This window comes from Podarcis pityusensis, assembly GCF_964106645.2.
Source record: "Podarcis pityusensis genome assembly, chromosome: 9".
NCBI classification, from domain to species: Eukaryota; Metazoa; Chordata; class Lepidosauria; order Squamata; family Lacertidae; genus Podarcis; species Podarcis pityusensis.
The window spans coordinates 72,319,590-72,340,093 of record NC_138034.1 but is presented as its reverse complement, the minus strand read 5'-3'; the positions used below and the strand labels follow the sequence as shown (position 1 = coordinate 72,340,093).

The following is a 20,504-nucleotide window of genomic DNA, read 5'->3' as shown; positions in this document are numbered from 1 at the left end:
AAGACAGAGCTGTTCCGCCTGGCCTTTGGTTTGGACTCAGTCTGACCCTTATGTTTCCCTCCCCTTATGGTTTTGATCTATGGGCTACTATTAAAATGAGGCTGCATTTTAAATTGCATTTTAACCTGTATTTTAAATTGGTTGGTTTTTGTGTGTATGTGTTTTCCTATTACGTTTTTATTGTAATTTTACTGGTGTTAGCTGCCCTGAGCCTGGCTCTGGCCGGGGAGGGCGGGGTATAAATAAAAAATTTTATTATTATTATTACTACTACTACTACTACTATGCCAGTAAAATTGCAAACAATTATTACAAAATCTATTATTATTATTATTACTATTATGCCAGTAAAATTGCAAACAGCACTAAATCTGGAATACAAAAGCAGCTGAGCCAGCTGACAAAGATCAGTGTTCTAGGAATATCACCTCCAGATTCATGATAGATCATCTAAAAACAGGCAGCTTTCACATAGCACTGGGGCCATTTTCTGGTTTGGCCACAACTGTGTAGCAGGCGATAATCTATGCCAGAGTTTGAATGTGGGATAGGAAATGGATCTTGCAGTTCTCCCCAGGCCACATGCCTCAGCCACACCCTCTTCCCCAGGCCACGCTCCCTCACCTGCTTTGCCTCACATCCTCCTTGGGTGTTTTTGCCTGGCTGGAAAGTACCCTTGAGCTCTGGCCATGCTTCTTGCTTCTCTGGGTGGAAGATAGAGAGGGTGCATGGGAAAGTGTGTTCAAAATAGCCTACCGTAGAAAGGTACATTTTAAATTATTATTATTATTATTTATTATTTATACCCCGCCCATCTGGCTGGGTTTCCCCAGCCACTCTGGGCGGCTTCCAACAGAACACTAAAATACAGTAACCTATTAAACATTAAAAGCTTCCCTAAACAAGGCTGCCTCCAGATGTCTTCTAAAAGTTTGGTAATTATTTTTCTCTTTGACATCTGGTGGGAGGGCGTTCCACAGGGCGGGCACCACTACCAAGAAGGCCCTCTGCCTGGTTCCCTGTAACTTGGCTTCTCGTAGTGAGGGAACCGCCAGAAGGCCCTCGGAGCTGGACCTCAGCATCCGGGCAGAATGATGGAGGTGGAGACGCTCCTTCAGGTGTACTGGACCAAGGCTGTTCAGGGCTTTAAAAGCACATATTCCTTCCTTCACCCTGCCATGTGGCCCCCGGAATGTTCCTCCAATGGAATTGCGGCCCTCGGGCTGAAAAAAAAGATTTCCCTGCTCCAGAGATGGGAGATGGTGGCTCCCAGCATATACATAGAGTCAGTAAGAGAAGTTCCTAGGGGAGGGAGTCATGGGTTAATGTAGATCAGGAGCCATTGGTTATGTTGATAACTCCACACTGAGAAGTCCTTGCCACTGCAGCCAGCTTGCCCCGCGGCCTGAAACAGTTCTGTTGATGGGAACTTGCACAACCGCTGGAATGGAAGGTGCTTTCTTTGCTGCGAAATTGGTAGCACATAAAAAGCGTGCAAGCTTGCCTTCCCTCTTTGAAAGGGGACTGTGCTTTCCCACTTTGAAAGTGGCAGAGCCTCGTCTTTGATCTGCACGATCCGTTCGCCTGTTGAATTCACGATTGCGTTTTAGCAGCGCACAGATGGCAAATTGACAGCTCTGAACTTTTCAACTTGGGGTGGAACTCTTTGAAGTGCGAAGGCATTTCAAAAAGAGTGAAATAAGAAAAAAGCGCTTTTGATGTTTTCAGGCCAGGCTGCTTATAATTTCTGTCAAATTACCAAACCCATTGAAGTAATCTCGGAGGCACGGCGCTGCTTGTGTTGAATCTTTCAGTTCAGCGAAGGAGTTCACCACTGGGGATTGAGTCGAGGCTGCATTAGGCTTGAGTCACTTGCCCGCTGACCAGGCCAATGCCATAAGTTGGCTCCCTGCTTTTTGACCATGGCTGCTCGATATTGTCAGACACGTTGCAAAGTAAAAAATATTTTGACCTAGTTCATAAGGAACAGCTGTTTAGGGAAGTTTTTAACGTTTGAAGTTTTAGTCTGTCTTTAGTGTTCTGTTGGGAGCCGTCCAGAGTGGCTGAGGAAACACAGCCAGATGGGCGGGGTATAAATAATAAAATTATTATTATTATTATTATTATGCACGTATGGGGAACCTGTGTCTCTCCTGATATTTTTGGAGTGCAGTTTCCATCATCCTTGGTCACTGACCATGCCTGCTGAGGCAGATGGGAGTTTGAATCCACAACATCTGGAAGTTCACTTCCCCACCTGTAGCTACATAATTTAGCTTTGGGCTTGTAGGCTCCTCCCTTGCGGTTGCAACAAGGAGACTGGAAGCTTCCCACCACCCCGTCCCCTGGCAGCAGCTTGTCAGACTTTGAACCTTGCATAAACCATGGTTTACATCTGGATAAACCATGGTTAAATCTAACTTCAGATCCTGGTTCGGATGTAGCAAACGTTGGTTAGTTGAAAACGGAAGCAGGCGCTTCCATCCTCCTCCTCGCAGCTGTTCTGTGGGAGGAGAGAAGACAGAGAAGGCTTGTGGATGTTAAACCACAGTTTAGTGTTACACCAAAATCTCATTTGGGAATAAGTGGCAGCCTAACTTTCTGATTGTGTTGTGGGGTCATCTGATGAGAGTGGCAACAGTAAGGGTGAGAGTCCCTCATACACGGACCCTGCAAGAGTCAGGATCACACTTGAATACACCCTTCGTTCAGGGGCAAATACACACACCCCAACACACACACAGTTAAGCCACACATCGCCTTAGGGTCTCCTTTGGCCTTGTGTTGCAAATGCCAGAATCTCTGAACAGAAAGAAGAACACAGAACCAGTCGTCGCAACAGGGCAGGTTTCCTATAGTGATGCAGGCATATTTCAGAACTGGGGGTTCAGAATATGAACCCCTCTAGTTTGGGAAGCTGCAACCTGTTATGAACCGGGTTCAGACTCCTCCCAATGCAGCCAGCCTTCTTTTCCAGGTCTCCCACTCCACAACCAGCTCACAACTGATAAGGAGTAAAGTGTTATTAGTTAAGCCTTGCTGCCCTCTTCCCAATTCCCAAGTATGTTCAAGAGTTATCGTTTCTTGGAGTCCTGAATCTTTGCCTCCTGATTCAGGTCATTCTCTCTGTCCATCATCTGATTAGGGTTGGGTGATACATCAATATCCAAAACCAGTTTGAAGTCCATATTGTGATCGGGGTTTCATAATTTCTAACTCTGCAATATATCGCGTATCATGATGTGCGTGTGTGCACTATGAAGAAATCATGGTGCTGGGGAAACCGTGAAGTCCTCTGCATAGCCCCATCCTTATTTCAGACATCATGCCATATTGGTATTTTTTGCAATGTTTACCTGGTGATACATCATGATGTCAAAAACCAGGTATCGCCCAGCCCTAACGCCAATATTTTTTGTGTTAAGATAGATTCCCCTCCAACCCATTCAAAGGTTCTCTAAGGAGCCGGCAATAAATATTCAGCGAAACAGATGAACAATTTATAACTACCCTATATAAATAGCCTAAAATCAGAATCTTTCGCGCATGAATAGCATCACGTCCCAGCCCCCAGGAAAGACTTAAGAAGCTTCCTGAAAGACAGGTAGGAGCCAGCAAAGTTGGCCCCCTGTTGTGCGATCCCTTTGATAATGGGCTCTCTCTCGTTACTTTTTCATTTTCTCTTCTTAATCATTTAATATCCTTATGCAGAGGAGAACGATGGAGCCGAAGCGGCTGAATCTCAGTTTTCTGGGAAGGTTGGAGCAAAGAAACAGCGGAAGCTAGAGGAGAAGCAAGCCAGGAAGGCTCAACGGGAGGTGAGTGTTCTCCAGAGTTTGCAAAGTAGGGATAAGGAACTTCAGGCTTGCTTGCAGGCCAATCGCAGCCCTGCAGGATTCCCCCTTCATGGACCTGGTTTGCGTGACTCCCTCCAAGGCAGACACCTCACAAGCCTTTATTTGTACCCGAACCGCTTTTGCGTGGCTGGAATGTGATACTTGTCTGGATGGGGGATAGAGAGAGCTTTGTGAGTGTATTTCGTTTCATTCCACTATTATTATTATTAATATTATTATTATCATTAGTATTAAATAAATATTTTATTTGATTTCCCAAAATATAAACGTACAACACAAAACAGTACAAAATCCAAATATCGATATTGCTCTGAATCTCCTGACTTCCCCCCAAACCTTCCGTGGGTCCTATTGATTCTATTTTCAACTGTGTATCAGTACTTCTCCAATTTTTCATCTTCCTAGATTATCTATCTGTTCTGTTGCATTACAAGTGTATTTAAAATCCTCCTAAGGTTTTGACCTGTTTACAATGATTTTGTATATACATTATAAACATTTCCCATTCTTTTTAAAATTTCTTGTCTTCTTGATTCCTCAGCTTCCCATTTAATTTTGCCATTTTGGCATAGTCCATCAACTTCATTTGCCATTCCACTCTGGTCAGGGTTGTCTCTTCCTTCCATCTCAGAGCTAGTAATTTCTTCTTCTTCTTCTTCTTCTTCTTCTTCTTCTTCTTCTTCTTCTTCTTCTTCTATACTGCCCATCTGATTGGGTTGCCCCAGCCACTCTGGGCAGTTTCCAGCAGAATATGAAAGAACCACGAAACATTAAACATGGAAAACTTGCCCATACAGGGCTGCCTTCAGATGCATATATTTCTATGCTGCTTTAAAATAAGCACAACCACAGCAAAAGTCGTACTATAAGACTTGCAAAGCATCACAGCACAAATAACCCATGAAACAATGTTTGCAACATTAGCAAACTAGCAACCAAAAACGAACGAAGCACTGCTGAATTCACATGCTCTCTCTCCCCACCTCCATGACTCATAGTCTTCCGCTCGGTTCATAAAAGACACAGAGACATAAGGCCCATGGCAGCAACTCGGTTCTGAAGGCAAGGCGGGTGGGAAAAGCCCTTGTCTGACGGTCAGCACCATGTCTCATTTCCCCTGGAAATGAAAGGAAATGAGTGTGTGCAAAAATTAGCCCATGTTACAAAGGTAAAAAAACTGCCTTTGGGCCAGCAACAGTCTTTCAGCCTCGCCTGCCTTGTTGTGAGGATAAAGTGGGGAGGAAGGGAACCATGTGCACCAACTTTGAGCTCCTTGGAAGAAAGGTGGGATATAAATGCAAAAAATAAAATTAAATAAACAAAGGGGGGCAGAGGTACTTTGCCAAGGGGACGGGGCCACAACTGAGAAGGCCCCGGGTGGGCCAAAACCTAGGCAGCACAAAGAGGTGGCTCCACTAAGAGGGCTTTCTGATTACAAGAACCAACCGGGAAGGTTGATATGGGTGGAGATGATCTTCTGGTCAAGGTTGGAGAAGCAGGGGCTGGGCGTGGACCGCCAGACCTTCTTGCCTGGCCCTTCAAAGCCACGCACATCACAAGCCCTGCTCGTCTCGCCAAGTGGTTTTGCAGGCCTGGAATGTGTCCTTGGACTCTGGCCGTGTCTCTGGCTGGGATGGAGGCTGTTTGAGTGTGCCTACAGACCAGCCTTCTGCACAAAGGTCACGTTTACGTTTGTGGCTCCGCCTCCTTTTGCCTCTGGCCCCGCCCACCGATGGAATGCGGCCCTTGGGAGGTTACTCAGAAGGGAATCTGGCCCCTGGACTGAGAAAGGTTCCCTCCCCACTCCTGTCTGATGTACTTGGGTCACATGCCCTACATGCATGTGTGTGTACGTGTGTTAGGTGGTTAGGTAGCAGGTAGGTGGACTTAGCTTGCAAACTTGCCAGAGAATAACACTCGCTTTTTTCTCCCTGCTCCCCAATTTCCAAAGGCCGAAGATGCGGAACGGGAGGAACGGAAGAAGCTTGAGCAGAAGCGAGAGGAGGAGCGGCGCAAAGAGGACGAGCGACTGCGCCTGGAGGAGGAAAAGCAGGTAGGGGCAAAAGGATTGGGATTTGAGACGGGTGTGCTGTGAATTCAGAAACGTCCCATGTGGGGACCTGGTGCAAAGACATCAGATAATAAACCACCAGAGAGGAGGCTGCTTGGGACATGCTGGTATGCCACCAGGAGCTTTCCGGAGAAAAGGCAAAAATATAAATATACAATTCATCTTAAACAGGGGTTCAGTTCAAAGGGTTCCATGTATCCATGGAAATTGCGTAGTCTCAAACCCTTGGCTAGCAAGCGAAGGGGAGAGAGAAAGAATGCCCCGCACTGCTGGTGCAAAGCTTTTGAGGTCTCTGCCTTGCTTGTGGGGTGATCGAAGGCCGGGGATGCTCACTCAAGATCTCTTGAGAATTCAGATGGCCTTGCAAAAGCATCCTAGAGCCAGCGGGCTGAACCTTTAAGTTTTTTCCCTAGCTTGGATTTAACTTGTGCACTTTCAGCCAGCTTGTGCTGGGCCCGGGGGTTAATCCGAGCAACGCAGTCCAGGTGCGGTCCCAAATCCAAGGGTTCCGCGAGGCAGGAAACCAGGCAAGGACAAGTACAGGATCTCAGGCAGATCTCCATACAGCAATATTGCTCCCGCAACCTGGGGCGGGGTCCGACAGCCTTTTATCTTTGTTGGGGTAACGGCCGGTCCTGATTCCCCGGTGACTCACATCCCTGTCTCACCCAAAGGTGAGGACTCCTCCTGAGAGTAATCAAGTCTCTCCTTCTCTCAGACCTGAGTCTCTGCAGCTCGGTAGACGTCAGTGGGTTACTAGACCCAGGGGCTGCCTCAGCCTCCCCTGACCCAACTGGTAGTGGAGCAGCTGTAAGTGATGGCCCAGCTGAAGGCAACGAGGTCATCCCCGCATCTGGAGCCAGGGCAGGCTCAGGCCCCTGACTCGGCCCAGCTGGAGTTTGTTGCAGGGGAACCTGTGCAGACTGGGACTCTTCAGGATCAGGCCCCAGACTTGGTTCAGATGATGCCTGAGGCAAAGGATCTGGTACAGACTGAGACTCCTCTGGTTCCGAGCCAGAGTCCCAAGCCATCACACAGCTTTCAGCTGCGCATGGTTGAAATCACACACCTAAGATGTGATTGTACTGCGATATGTGTCATAATTTTACTTGGCGATTGTCTCCAACTTGGACAGCTTTGAAAGAGGATTGGACAAATGATCATGGTGATGATGTGTCGCCCTTCATCATAAGATTTCAGGGAAGCTCACAAGATAAAAATACTAGGTAAAAGCACAAATAAATAGTTAAACAGAAACAACAAAACTTTACCCCCTCCCACAAACACATTTAAGAGGCAGTAGAATATTAATCAACCCAAGGCCTGGTTAAAGAGGAATGCTTTCGCCTGGCACCAGAAGATATGTAATGAAGGCGCCAGGCGAGCCCCCCTGGGGAGAGCATCCCACAAACGGGGAGCCACTGCAGTAAAGGCCCCGTTCTTGTGTTGCCACCCTCCTGACCTCTCGCGGAGGAGGCACATGGAGAAGGGACTCAGAGGATGAATGCAGAGTCTGGGTCGGATGCTCGCTACTAGTTCCAATGGCTGTGCTCTGGTGGGAATCACAAGTGGAAGACGCAGAAGCACGGAGAGTTCTGTTGCACCCGGGTCCTGTTTGTGGGCCTTCCCGCAGGGATCTGGCTGTCAATCATAAGACCAAGAGGTTGGACTACATAGGCCCGCTTTGTCCTGATCCAGGTTCCAGTCGCTTCTTCAAAAACTTTGTGTGCTTACAGCCAGGCCGGCACTTCATAAGTTGGGAGACACTAAAAAAGGGTTGCTGTTGTTGCTGTTGTTCTTTGTACAACACCTTAAGTTTTTTTTAGGTGCTTGATTGAAAAGCGACACGCAGGCTCACATTCTTAATAGAAATGACGCACAAGATAAAAGGGATCAGGGGGAGAGAGAGCGAGAACGCAGGAGCATATTCAGGGCACCGTTTCTTCATCAAGTTATATAAATGCCTGCAGTTACGGAGGTTTCGTAATACCCTCAAAATGCTTCGCTCTGCAGCCCTGCAAAAGAAAATCCTTCTTACTCTCACATTTCAGATGGGGGCGGGGGGAGGCTGAGAAAGAGTGGGTTGTGTGAAATCGTCTGGCGGGTTTATGAGCGAGGTGCGATTGTATTGGGCACTTCCTGCTCTCAGCTCAATCTTTGCCTCTATGCCGCAAGACACCTTAAATTTCATGTGTGGGTGTCTGTACACCCACCCACATATATATATATTATACAGTTGTACCTTGGATCCCGAACGCCCTGGAACGTTTTGGCTCCTGAATGACGCAAACCCGGAAGTGGTTGTTCCGGTTAGCGAACGTTCTTTTGGAACCCGAACGTCCGACAGGGCTTCCGCGGCTTCTGATCGGCTGCAGGAGCTTCCTGCAGCCGATCAGAAGCCGCGATTTGGTTTTCAAACGTTTTGGAAGTCGAACGGACTTCTGGAACGGATTCCGTTCGATTTCCAAGGTTCGGCTGTATATATTTATACATACGTACACACACACTCAGAGAGAGAGAGAAAATGAGAGAATTGCATAGACGTTGACTAATGCCAAGCAGTATTGCATGGGAAATTTGGGCGCTTAAGGCTTGCACAAAACTGAGAAACACACACACACAGGAGTAAGACCTTTGGTCTAGTTAGTATTGTCTGCACGGACTGGCAGCAGCTCTCCAGGGTTTCAGGTAAGGGTCTTCCAGCCCCACCTTCAGACGCTGGGGGTTGATCTTGGGACCTTCTGCAGGCCTACGGATTCTTTGCCACTGAGCTACAGACTTCCCCCCTACACCCCTTGTTCTTCATGTCCCACACGAGCAGGCAGCCTTCCCCTTAGTCTCTCAACTCCCACCCCCAGCGAGACAGCAGCTGCAGCACCAGCCATATTTCATGGATTCAGTATATTTTGTTGTTGTTGCTGTTGTTTAGTCATTTAGTCGTGTCCAACTCTTCGTGACCCCATGGACCAAAGCACGACAGGCACTCCTGTCTTCCACTGCCTCCCGCAGTTTGGTCAAACTCATGTTCGTAGCTTCGAGAACACTGTCCCACCATCTCATCCTGTGTCGTCCCCTTCTCCTTGTGCTCTCCATCTTTCCCAACATCAGGGTCTTTTCCAGGGAGTCTTCTCTTCTCATGAGGTGGCCAAAGTCTTGGAGCCTCAGCTTCAGGATCTGTCCTTCCAGTGAGCACTCAGGGCTGATTTCCTTCAGAATGGATCAGTTTGTCATCGCTTTTCACCCAAGAAGCAGGCGTCTTTTAATTTTGTGGCTGCTGTCACTATCTGCAGTGATCATGGAGCCCAAGAAAGTAAAATCTCTCACTGCCTCCATTTCTTCCCCTTATATTTGCCAGGAGGTGATGGGCCCAGTGGCCATGATCTTCGTTTTTTGGATGTTGCGCTTCAGACCATAGTTTGTGCTCTCCTCTTTCACCCTCATTGAAAGGTTCTTGAATTCCTCCTCACTTTCTGCCATCAAGGTTGTGTCATCATTATATCTTACAGGACAGCATAGTGTGTGCAAGAGGGTGCCCTCGGTGCAAGTGTGCACAAACACATGGGATCGGGCAGATGGCTCTTCAAAGCCAGTGGTGGCCAAGCTGACACTTGCCCGATGTTGTTAGACTACAACTCCCATCATCCCTGACCTCTGCCCAATCTGGGTGGGACTGGTGGTTGTTCCTGCTGACTTCTTGTGCTCTCTAAGCCCAGTGCTGTCTGTTGGTGAAGCAGTACAGTGGTGCCTCGCAAGACGAAATTAATCCGTTCCGCGAGTCTCTTCGTCTTGCGGTTTTTTCGTCTTGCGAAGCACGGCTATTAGCGGCTTAGCGGCTATTAACGGCTTAGCGGCTATTAACGGCTTAGCGGCTTTAAGAAAAAGGAAACAAACTCGCAAGACATTTCGTCTTGCGAAGCAAGCCCATAGGGAAATTCGTCTTGCGGAACGACTCAAAAAACGGAAAACTCTTTCGTCTAGCGAGTTTTTCGTCTTGCGAGGCATTCGTCTTGCGGGGCACCACTGTATAGAAATGATCCAAATAAATAAAGATTGTGTCAACCTGGGACTTTCTGCGAGCAAAACCCGCTATTTACCGCTAAGCTGGCGACTTAACGGATAAGTCAGCGGGGTGCAAATCGCATAAGGAATGGAGAGATAACGCGATCTGTTTGCAACTGGTAATAAGGTGCAGAAAACTTCCATGCGGAAAACCGGTTTGCTTTGCCTGAGTTTCCACGGGAGATCGCAGGAATCACTTGCTTCAAACTGAGCTTTGCATTGCTTAGTCTCAGACTATTTTCTTAACTTCCTCAAAGCAGGGGGGAAATCCCCTCTTACCAAGCAAAACTAAAGCATTTCCAGGTTCTTCTTTCTTTGTTCACGTTTGCAAAAGCCTTTAATGAACAGTTGTCTGTTTGCAATGCAAAATTTAGATTCCTTGCTGATTCCAAAGTAGAGAAGGGAGAGGCTAGCCAATAGAAGTGTCAAAGGGAAGTTTTGGTTTTCATACGTTGGTTCAGCTTGCTTAACCGTTCGAAACTTGTTTCTTGCTTTAAAAATAAATAAATCAGGCCAGTGGTTCCCAAACTTCACTCTCCGCTCCCCGCCACAAACCACCTGAAAAGAGTCGAAGGCCTTGGCCGACTACTTAATGATTTTCCCGCCTGTTGTAGCAATTTTAATGCCCTGTTTTTAACTGCAAATTTATTGCTTCTTCTTTTATTCCTCTATATTGTGTTTTATCGTATGGCAATTTGAATTCCATTGAAACATAGTGGTTCTGGGTAAAGGAAAGTATCGTGTGGGAGGTGGGGATCTCCATTGAGGAGGGGAATTGGGGTCATCCTATCTGCCTGTCCTCCGGTCTACGACTGCCTCTTATGAACACCAGGTCGGTCTTGAATAAGACCTCCCTTATCCATAATTTGATTGTGGATGAGGAGGCTGCCCCGGTCTGTATTACCGAGGCCCGGGTGGGTGAGCAGGGAAGAAGTGGTCTCACCCAGCTATGCCCAACTGGGTGCTCTGTCCAGCATCAGAACAGACTTAAGGGTGGCGAACAGGGAGTTTTTGTGATCCACAGAAATCCTCTCTCTCTGTCTCTCTCTTTCTCTCCAGGATTCCTGTCCACTTCCTGTTGCATTTGGCATAGGGTAATTGGGACAGATTAGGGATTCTGCTGGTTTGCCGCCTGCCCCTCTGCCCGGCAGTCTCCCTGCCTGAGCTGACAGAGATGGTGTTGAGGACTCCCAGTGTTGGTTCTTAGGGGCTTCAATGTCCATCCCAAGATGGTGGTCCCAACATGTCATTGGCCTGACTCATGTGGCAGGCCACACTCTGGATCTCGAGATTATTCAGAAGATAATCTGAAAGTGGGAGGTGGGGTGGGGGTTGCATCAGTCACTTGTCATAGTTGGATCACTTCCTGGTGAGATTTAGGCATTCAGATCGGCCTAGGACCCACGTACCTACGGGACCGCCTCTCCCGGTATGCCCTGCAGAGAACCTTAAGGTCCACAAATGACAACACTTTGGAGGTCCCAAGCCACAAGGTGGTTAGATTGGTCTCAACTAAGGCCAGGGCCTTTTCAGTACTGGCCCCGACTTGGTGGAACGCTCTGTCACAAGAGACTAGGGCCCTGCGGGACTTGACATCTTTCCACAGGGCCTGCAAGACAGAGCTGTTCCACCAGGCCTTTGGTTTGGACTCAGTCTGACCCTTATGTTTCCCTCCCCTTATGGTTTTGATCTATGGGCTACTTTTAAAATGAGGCTGCATTTTAAATTGCGTTTTGACCTGTATTTTAAATTGGGTTTTTTTTTCCCTATTATGTTTTTGCTGTAATTTTACTGGTGTTAGCTGCCCTGAGCCCGGCTCTGGCTAGGGAGGGCGGGGTATAAATAAAATTTATTATTATTTATTATTATATGGCCCACCCTCAGAGGTTGATGGATCCAGCTGACTTACAGGCAGCTTGGGCTACTGATACAATCACCCCAAGTGTCCTCTCCTGCTTTATAGGGCCCACTTGGGTAAAGGTAAAGGAACCCTGGACGTTTAAGTCCAGTCAAAGGCGACTGGGGTTGCGGCGCTCATCTTGCTTTCAGGCCAAGGGATCCAGCATTTGTCCACAGACAGCTTTCCGGGTCATGCAGCCAGCATGACTAAATCACTTCTGGTGCAACAGAACACCGTGACAGAAACCAGAGCACACAGAAACGTCGTTTACCTTCCCACCCCAGCGGTACCTATTTATCTACTTGCACGGGTGTGCTTTTGAAATGCTAGGTTGTTAGGAGCTGGGACAGAGCAACGGGAGCTCACTCCGTTGTGGGGATTTGAACCGCCGACCTTCTGATCGCCAAGCCCAAGAAGCTAAGTGGTTTAGACCACAGCGCCTTAGCATATACCGGAGCTCAGGGCAATGAAACAAGCCGGGAGACAGCTTGGACGCAATTACAGAAAAACTAGACAAATGCAGTCAAACGCTGGGGAGTGCTCAATATCGCGCCTACTCCGTGGCAGCAAAGGCAATGCAACAAAGAAATGCCACTTAGCAGAAATTTTCTGGGTGGCACGGGCCCTTTTGCCCACAGTTATCAACGGGGGCTTGCTGTGACTTCTTTGCAAAGCATTTTAGAGATTAAATCACTTGGTTCCACCAAGACCTTGAGTCTACTGTTGCGGCAGATGAATCTCAAGAGGCGTCCATAGTTCTGCCTAGTTCTGTTGTGTCGATTAAGTTTCCGTTAGCATGGCTCAAGGGCATGAACAGGAGGGCATGGTTCGGACTGGGTAGCAATCTGTGCCCTCTGCCCTCGTGGCTGATAAAAACTAGCCGGGAGTAATTATTTTGCATTCATTTTCTAGCCTGGGCTTCCGTTATTCTTGCATTTTCTTGGTCAGGCTATTAGAGGGGAAGGGGAGCACTGATTTTGAGCATTCATGCACACTCTCACGCAGTCTTTTCCACAAGTCTTTTCTGGCATTTGAAAAAACCAAAATGTATATTTTTAAATTGCTTTGTTTCCTCTCAAAATCCCCAGCGGCCCCGATAGATGCTTCCACCCCACAACCGCCCGTTGCTTCAGCATGCAGCAGCCCTGGGAATTTACCTTTCGCCCGTGGAGTTTTCTTGTTGGAGGAAATGGTTTACCACAGACACCTGATCAGCGAGAGCAAATATCTCACGTTGCAGAGCTTCAACTCCTTGCGACGTGCTGCTGCCGAAAAGCCTCCCTTGTGTTATACACACTCCCCGGGTTTTGTTTTTTTACATGCAAACCCAATTTTATATCAATAACATTTGAATGCAGCTTATTGGTTTGAAAGGAGAATAAAGGCTCTTAACAAATTATGCAGGCATCCCCTCGATATACTGGCCTGGCTCTTCTGTTTTAATTGCCACCTACATTTAAACCACAGAGCCTAGGGCTTGCTGATCAGAAGATTGGCGGTTCGAATCCCCGCGAAGGGGTGAGCTCCTGTTGCTCGGTCCCTGCTCCTGCCCACCTAGCAGTTCAAAAGCCTGTCAAAGTGCAAGTAGATAAATAGGTATCACTCTGGCGGGAAGGTGAATGGTGTTTCCGTGCGCTGCTCTGGTTCGCCAGAAGTGGCTTAGTCATGTTGGCCACATGACTCGGAAGCTGTACACCAGCTCCCTCGGCCAATAAAGCGAGATGAGCATCACAACCCCAGATTCGTCTGCGACTGGACTTAACGGTCAGGGATCCCTTTACCTTTACATTTAATTGCAGGGATGGAAAACTTGCTGGTGGCCCTAAGGTAGTGTTAGAAGCCAACTCCCATCAGCGCCAGCCAGCATGGCTAATGGATCTTGTCAGGGATGGTGGGTGTCGGAGTATGGAAGCAACTGCAGTGCCGCAAGTTCTCCATCTTTTGTCTGTTGCAGTGAGATTCACTGCATGTTTTAATTGCGGGTGCTTAAATGTTTGTGTAACAGGTTTTTACAGCTTGCAATCTGTTTAGAAACCTGTTTTGGCATGTTAAGCAGTATGTTGTCCACAAATGACAACATTTTGGAGGTCCCAGGTCGCAAGGAGGTTAGATTGGTCTCAACTAGGGCCAGGGCCTTTTCAGTACTTGCCCCGACTTGGTGGAACGCTCTGTCCCAAGAGACCAGGGCCCTGCGGGACTTGACATCTTTCCGCAGGGCCTGCAAGACAGAGCTGTTCCACCTGGCCTTTGGTTTGGACTCAGTCTGACCCTTATGTTTCCCTCCCCTTATGGTTTTGATCTGTGGGCTATTACTAAAATGAGGCTGCATTTTAAATTGCATTTTAACCTGTATTTTAAATTGGTTTTTTCCCCCCTATTATGTTTTTACTGTAATTTTACAGGTGTTAGCCGCCCTGAGCCCAGCTCTGGCCGGGGAGGGCGGGGTATAAATAAATTTTATTATTATTATTATTATTAAATAATTTTCTCATGTTCCCCCACGAAGAGGGAAACCAAGATGATCCAGAGTCTGGAAACCAGGCCTTATGAGGAACAGTTGAGGGAGTTGGGTCTGTTTAGCCTGGAAAAGAGCAGACTGAGAGGAGATATGATAGCCATCTTCAAATATCTCAGGGGCTGTCAAATGGAAGAGGGAACAAGCTTGTTTTCTGCTGCTCTGGAGGAGTAGGGCTTGAACCAATGGCTGAAATCACAAGAAAGGAGATTCCCACTAAATATCAGATAGAACTTTCTGATGGTAAGAGCTGTTTGACTGTGGAAGGGACGTGGTGGACTCGCCTTCATGGGGGGCTTCTAAAATGAGGTTCGATGGCCATCTGTCATGGATGTTTTAGCTGAGATTCCTGCATTGTAGGGGGCTGTAATATTTGATCCTTGGGATCCCTTCCAACTCTCCAATTCTATGGTTTTAGAGGGCTGGTTGTGCCATTGGAACAGAGGTTGCATCTTTGTGGATTTGAGAAATTAACTTGCACTCTTGCGCCAAATCGTGGTCAAATCTGATAACTGGGGGGTGGAAATGATACCTTGGCTTGAGGGGTGGGGACTTCCTCTTCTCTGCGAATGATTAGAGACGGCCTCATGCAAATTGGCAGTGCTGTTTTGTCTATAAGACCGTTGGTTTCCCTTTTGGTCTGAGCCAGCGCATGGAGGTGAGCAGTTCTAGAAACTGAACTTCTCAAGAGTCAGCTTGCTAAAATGAAGAGTTCGAAACAGAGGAGGGTTCTCTGGAACTGTCTCCCCGGCCTGCCTCTCCTCCTGGGGAACTGGAACACTGTCCCCTTAGCAAGGTAAGCAGGAGCCGTGTCGATGAGAAATCCCAGGGAGCTGCCTTAAATCAAGTCAGATTCTTGGTCCATCTAGTTTGGTCCTTCTCACGCTGACCAGTCATGCCTCTCCAGGGTTTCAGGCAGGAAGTCTTTCCTAGCACAACCTGCAGATGTTGAGATTTGCACCCGAGACTGTCTGCCACGGCCCTTTCGACTGCATTGCTTTCCTTTTTTGAACCCTTTCCCTTACTGACCTATTACTGGAATTCAAAAACAGATTTCCTCCGAGTTCTTTTAAAAAATAATATAATTTTTATTGAATTTCCAATTTTTTACAAACTGACTTCAAATTAAATAGCTTCATGTTTTGACTTCCCACCCATACCTCCACAGTGTTTTCGTTCACAACCTTTTCTCCTGTATTATATATAAGACAATCGTCTCTATTACAGAAATCCCTCTGATACAGTTAAAGCGAGTTTTGCTCTAACACTGGCATTGGCAGTTGGTTGATTTCCCGTTGTTTTACAGCATGGGTAGGCAAACTAAGGCCTGGGGGCCGGATCCGGCCCAATCGCCTTCTAAATCCGGCCCATGGACGGTCCGGGAATCAGCATGTTTTTACATGAGTAGACTGTGCCCTTTTATTTTAAATGCATCTCTGGGTTATTTGTGGGGCCTGCCTGGTGTTTTTACATGAGTAGAATGTGTGCTTTTATTTAAAATGCATCTCTGGGTTATTTGTGGGGCATAGGAATTCGTTCATATATATTTTTTCAAAATATAGTCCGGCCCCCCACAAGGTCTGAGGGACAGTGGACTGGCCCCCTGCTGGAAAGGTTTGCTGACCCTTGTTTTACAGCAATCCGTTTGATTCATTATGACTGCTGTTGTTCGTTTGATTAGCTGCTTGCTACCACCAAGGTTTTATAATCTGCATTGTTTTAAATTCTGCTTAATTGGTTTCCGACTATTATCTTTTACAAGTTTGGGGCTTTTGTGTATTTGGAGCTGCGGCGTTTGAATTTGTGTGAGCCGCCTCGAGTCCCAGGGTCTGGGGAAAGGCAGGATATAAAGAAGTATAACACTACTAATATAAAGGATGTCTCGCAAGTGACTGGCTGCCCGTAAGCCGTCCTGAGGTGGGTCCAGGCGGCAGGAAGCACTTTGCAAAAATATAACAATGCGCCATTAAATAATGCAGTTCTGTCTTCCCTCGCTTTGCAGGAAGAAGAAAAGAAGAAGGCGAAAGAGGAAGAGGAGAAGCGGGAATATGAGGAATACCTGAAGCTGAAGGAGAGTTTTGTGGTGGAAGAAGAGGGAGAGGATGAAGGCATGACCGAAGAAGAGGTAGGTTTGGCCGGGCTGGAGTGCGACGACCGGCTTGTGGGATAGTTGCGGGTGCTTCTCTTGAATAGATACAAAAGGTTGGATCCAGCTATGGCAGACACTTGATTAGACTAAGTTGCAATTTCCATGGGTCTACTTTGAGTCTTGACTTGGCTGACTTCACCCCAAAGAGTTCAGGGCTCAGAAGGCTTTTTTTTCCAGGTCATATCCATGTCCGTCAGAGAGAGGGTCACGGCATGTCAGCTGCGGGAGGTGGAATTATTAGATTGGCGCAGGACATGAGGCCAAAGAGCCCCATTTAGATGAAGGACTACGGCACGTTAGGAAGAAGTCAAGTTCCTAAAAGCAAAGATACTTAAGAATCGGATCAAAGTGACTCCCAGTTAGTAATGGCATTTCAGCCAATGGGTCAGTTGGATAGTGTTAATTGGATGGTCAGCCAACCCACTTGTTATTTGACTGCGGTCCAATATTATCAGGTATCCCCCAAAACATGGGTAGGCAAACTAAGGCCCAGGGGCCGAATCTGGCCCAATCACCTTCTAAATCCGGACCGCGGACGGTCCAGGAATCAGCGTGTTTTTACATGAGTAGAATGTGTCCTTTTATTTAAAGTGCGTCTCTGGGTTATTTGTGGGGCATAGGAATTCGTTCATTTTTTCTTCAAAATATAGTCCGGCCCCCCACAAGATCTGAGGGACAGTGGACTGGCCCTCTGCTGAAAAATTTTGCTGCCTCAAAACGTCACTGTCTCAGTTGCGACAATCATTCTCGGTTTAGTAAACCAGAATTTATGAAGCTAGGAATAATTGCCTTCCCGCTGCAGGCAGGCTTCTTCATGAGTATCCTCGTTTGAGTGAAGCCCGGTTTCGTCCAAAGCAGAGAACTTTCCCCTAATGTCAATTAACAAATAGGATAATGAGCCAGGATAAGATGCTCCTTGGGTGATGCTTGGGCTGCCTTAGCCTATATTATTTTTCAGGGCTGTTGCAAGTTTAAAATGGGGACTCTGTAAGGAGCTAATAAAATAAATGGTTACATGTCTTTCAACAAAAAAACCACAACTATTACTCTGTAATAAAATAATTGCTTTTTTTAAAAAAAGGAAATAGCAGTATCACTGCACAATAACTGCTATCTGCCTTTTGGTTTGTAACTGACACTCAGACCTCTTGATAATTTTATTTTTGGTTGATGTCATAATGCTAAATTGTTGTGTTTTTTTTAAAAAAGAAAACATATAATTTGATAAAATACTATGATTCTTTTTGAGATTCCTGCGTTGTAGGGGGTTGGGGTAGATGACCTTCGGGGCCTTTCCAACTCTACAATTATATGATTTGACTGGCCAAATGGACAAAAAAGAATTATTTTCTTTTTTGGACTGGTCAGATGCCCAGCCCTTCTCTCACCAGCTTCTGCTTTGGCTGTATGTCAGGCTAAAAAAAATAAGCACCGGGAGCACAGAAGGTTCAGGATTCAACACCGTAGAGTCTTAGTAATTCAGCGCCCGCTGCCATTGAATCATTAAACAAAAGGCACAGTGTCAGCCCAAGTCTCTTTCATGTCGATTGTTGCAGCACATCAATGCCGCCAGCTAAATTCTGCTCTCAGGTGGAACATGAACAGACTCGGCTGGAAGGGAGGGTGTGAAACAATTTCCTCTATTAAGAGCAAAAATGATCTTGAGTTGGTAGCAACCTTCTAAGGCAGGCGTAGGCAAACTCGGCCCTCCAGATGTTTTGGGACTACAACTCCCATCATCCCTGACCACTGGTCCTGTTAGCTAGGGATGATGGGAGTTGTAGTCCCAAAACATCTGGAAGGCCGAGTTTGCCTTTGCCTGTTCTACGGTCACATCGCATGAATCTTCATTTTCTCTTGTGCCAAAGTTTTTTTTTTATTGCAAGCTTATGGGTCAAGTGATAGTCCTTTCCCCATAGTTTTATTTACAAAGGGCGATGGTCAACATAGTCCTACTCAGAGTAGACCCACTGAAATCAGTGGGCGTAAGTATGACTGCATTGGATTTCACTCAAAGATACTCAGTGCTGTTACAGTAGTTCTGATACAAAAGCCCAGACCACTTAATACCTCCTGCATTTACTAAGTTCTCTGCGCCAAATTAGAAAAAGTGATTCGACCCCACCCCAAGGCGATGATACCCTACGGTCTTTTGGTAGCTTGTGAAATAGACTTGCCATCTTTGATGAATTCTGTTATTTCGCAAACAGTGTTTTGGGGCAGGGATGAGCCAGTCTGGTACAGAAACAATCTATCATAAATATCTATCATGTTAGATTCCAGAGTAGCTTTATTTCTCCTCATTTTGTTGTTGACCCATAACATTTTGGCCAGTATTTCTAAACATATACATCAGGCATATTTAAAAAATAAAATAAAATAATAAAATAAAATAAATGTGAGTGTTACAATTGTTGCATTTTTAGCACTTAGGCTGCAATTCTCTGCCCAGTTACGTGGGAATAAGTCCCATTGAACTCACAGAGAGTTACTTCTGAATAGACACCTTTGCCCTATGGATTCTGATCCAAATTAACGGCTACCAATATGGAACCCAGAATGATATCCTCTTTTTTAAAAAATACATATTTAATGCAGATATTTTTTTTTATAAAAAACATGTTCATACAGTAGTTACAAGGGGCTGTCCTTAACAAATGCCTTATAGGATTTTGGTGCTCTCTTGTGTGTCTGTCTAATTTCGTTTTTTAAAAAGGAAGAAGTCGGTTGAGTACATAAACACACACACACACAAAAAAACCTTGAGACTGCTCCAAAATAGTGGCTTAATTTGGTGGCCGTACAATAAAGAGTTGAAACATTATGCCTCTGAGCATATGCTCAGTCCAGGAATTTACCGGTATGGTCGGTGCCAGAACCAAGCTCACAAGGCCTTTCATATGAAAATCCATTCCTGGTCCTCTGTCTCTCTCCCTGCTCCCAGCATTCTTTACCATCAACTGGTTTTAAACCATTGCTCTTGTTAAAGGATGGGGAATCGGAAATCCAGAGCAACGTACCGCAAATCGTTGGAGAGATATGCCAAGTGGTCTGCCCACTCCTGCGATTGTGTACACGGTGCTTTAAAAATAAATATATGCAAAGAGAAAGGGGGGAAGTCCCTGCCCCAATGAGCCTACAGACTCACCAGTTGAGGTAATTCCAGAGGGTAGACCAGGCATAGGCAAACTCGGCCCCCCAGATGTCTTGGGACTACAATTCCCATCATCCCTGACCACTGGTCCTGTTAGCTAGGGATGATGGGAATTGTAGTCCCAAAACATCTGGAGGGCTGAGTTTGCCTATGCCTGGGGTAGACCGAGGCAAGGGGACAGCAATAAATCAACAAGCATGCAAAGGTGCTGCCACACAAAACTGCTTCAGTTGCGGGTTTTCAGGAAGGATTTGAAGAAGAAGAAGGAGGTGAGACATTTTTGCGTGGTGCCATCTACGAAAGTCAAATAAGCTGGAGTTCTTGTTATTAAATATACCAAGAAAAAACCACACCAAGAACTCAGGCCAATGTAAGTTTCAATAGTGGTAGTAGTCCCTACTCCCAAATAAATAATCAGTTTTAACAAAAACTGATCCATTCAAAAGTATGTATTCTGACAAGGATTACAAACCCAAATAGAGATTACAAACTCTAACAGAGATTACAGACTCAAACGCATAAAGATATGTATAACACAATAATTTGTTAGAGATTTAGAAATAAGAATTTATGAATAGAGACAAGTTCATGTTAGTCCATAGTCAGATTCGACGTGGAGGTCTTAGTTTCAATCACTGAGCAGAAGTCAGAAGTCAATTATGGATCTGAAACCAGGACAGGGCCCTGTTTCGATGTATTCACCTTCATCAGCTAATTTTTAAAGTGTCGTGTAAGTTTGAAGACTTTCGGATAAATATATCCTGTTATCTTCTACGTGTCTCAGAGAACAGCAACTACG

At 46.3% G+C, this 20,504-nt stretch overlaps 1 protein-coding gene across 1 annotated transcript in view; it reads left to right on the top strand.

Annotated features, from left to right (window-relative positions):
• The window catches only part of DDRGK1 (DDRGK domain containing 1), a 36,158-nt gene that overhangs the window by 8,101 nt on the left and 7,553 nt on the right, over positions 1-20,504 (top strand). The window contains exons 3-5 of the mRNA XM_081021179.1: positions 3,712-3,818; positions 5,809-5,910; positions 16,405-16,527. Coding sequence (XP_080877305.1) covers positions 3,712-3,818; positions 5,809-5,910; positions 16,405-16,527 — 332 coding nt within the window. The remainder of the gene's footprint in view (positions 1-3,711; positions 3,819-5,808; positions 5,911-16,404; positions 16,528-20,504) is intronic.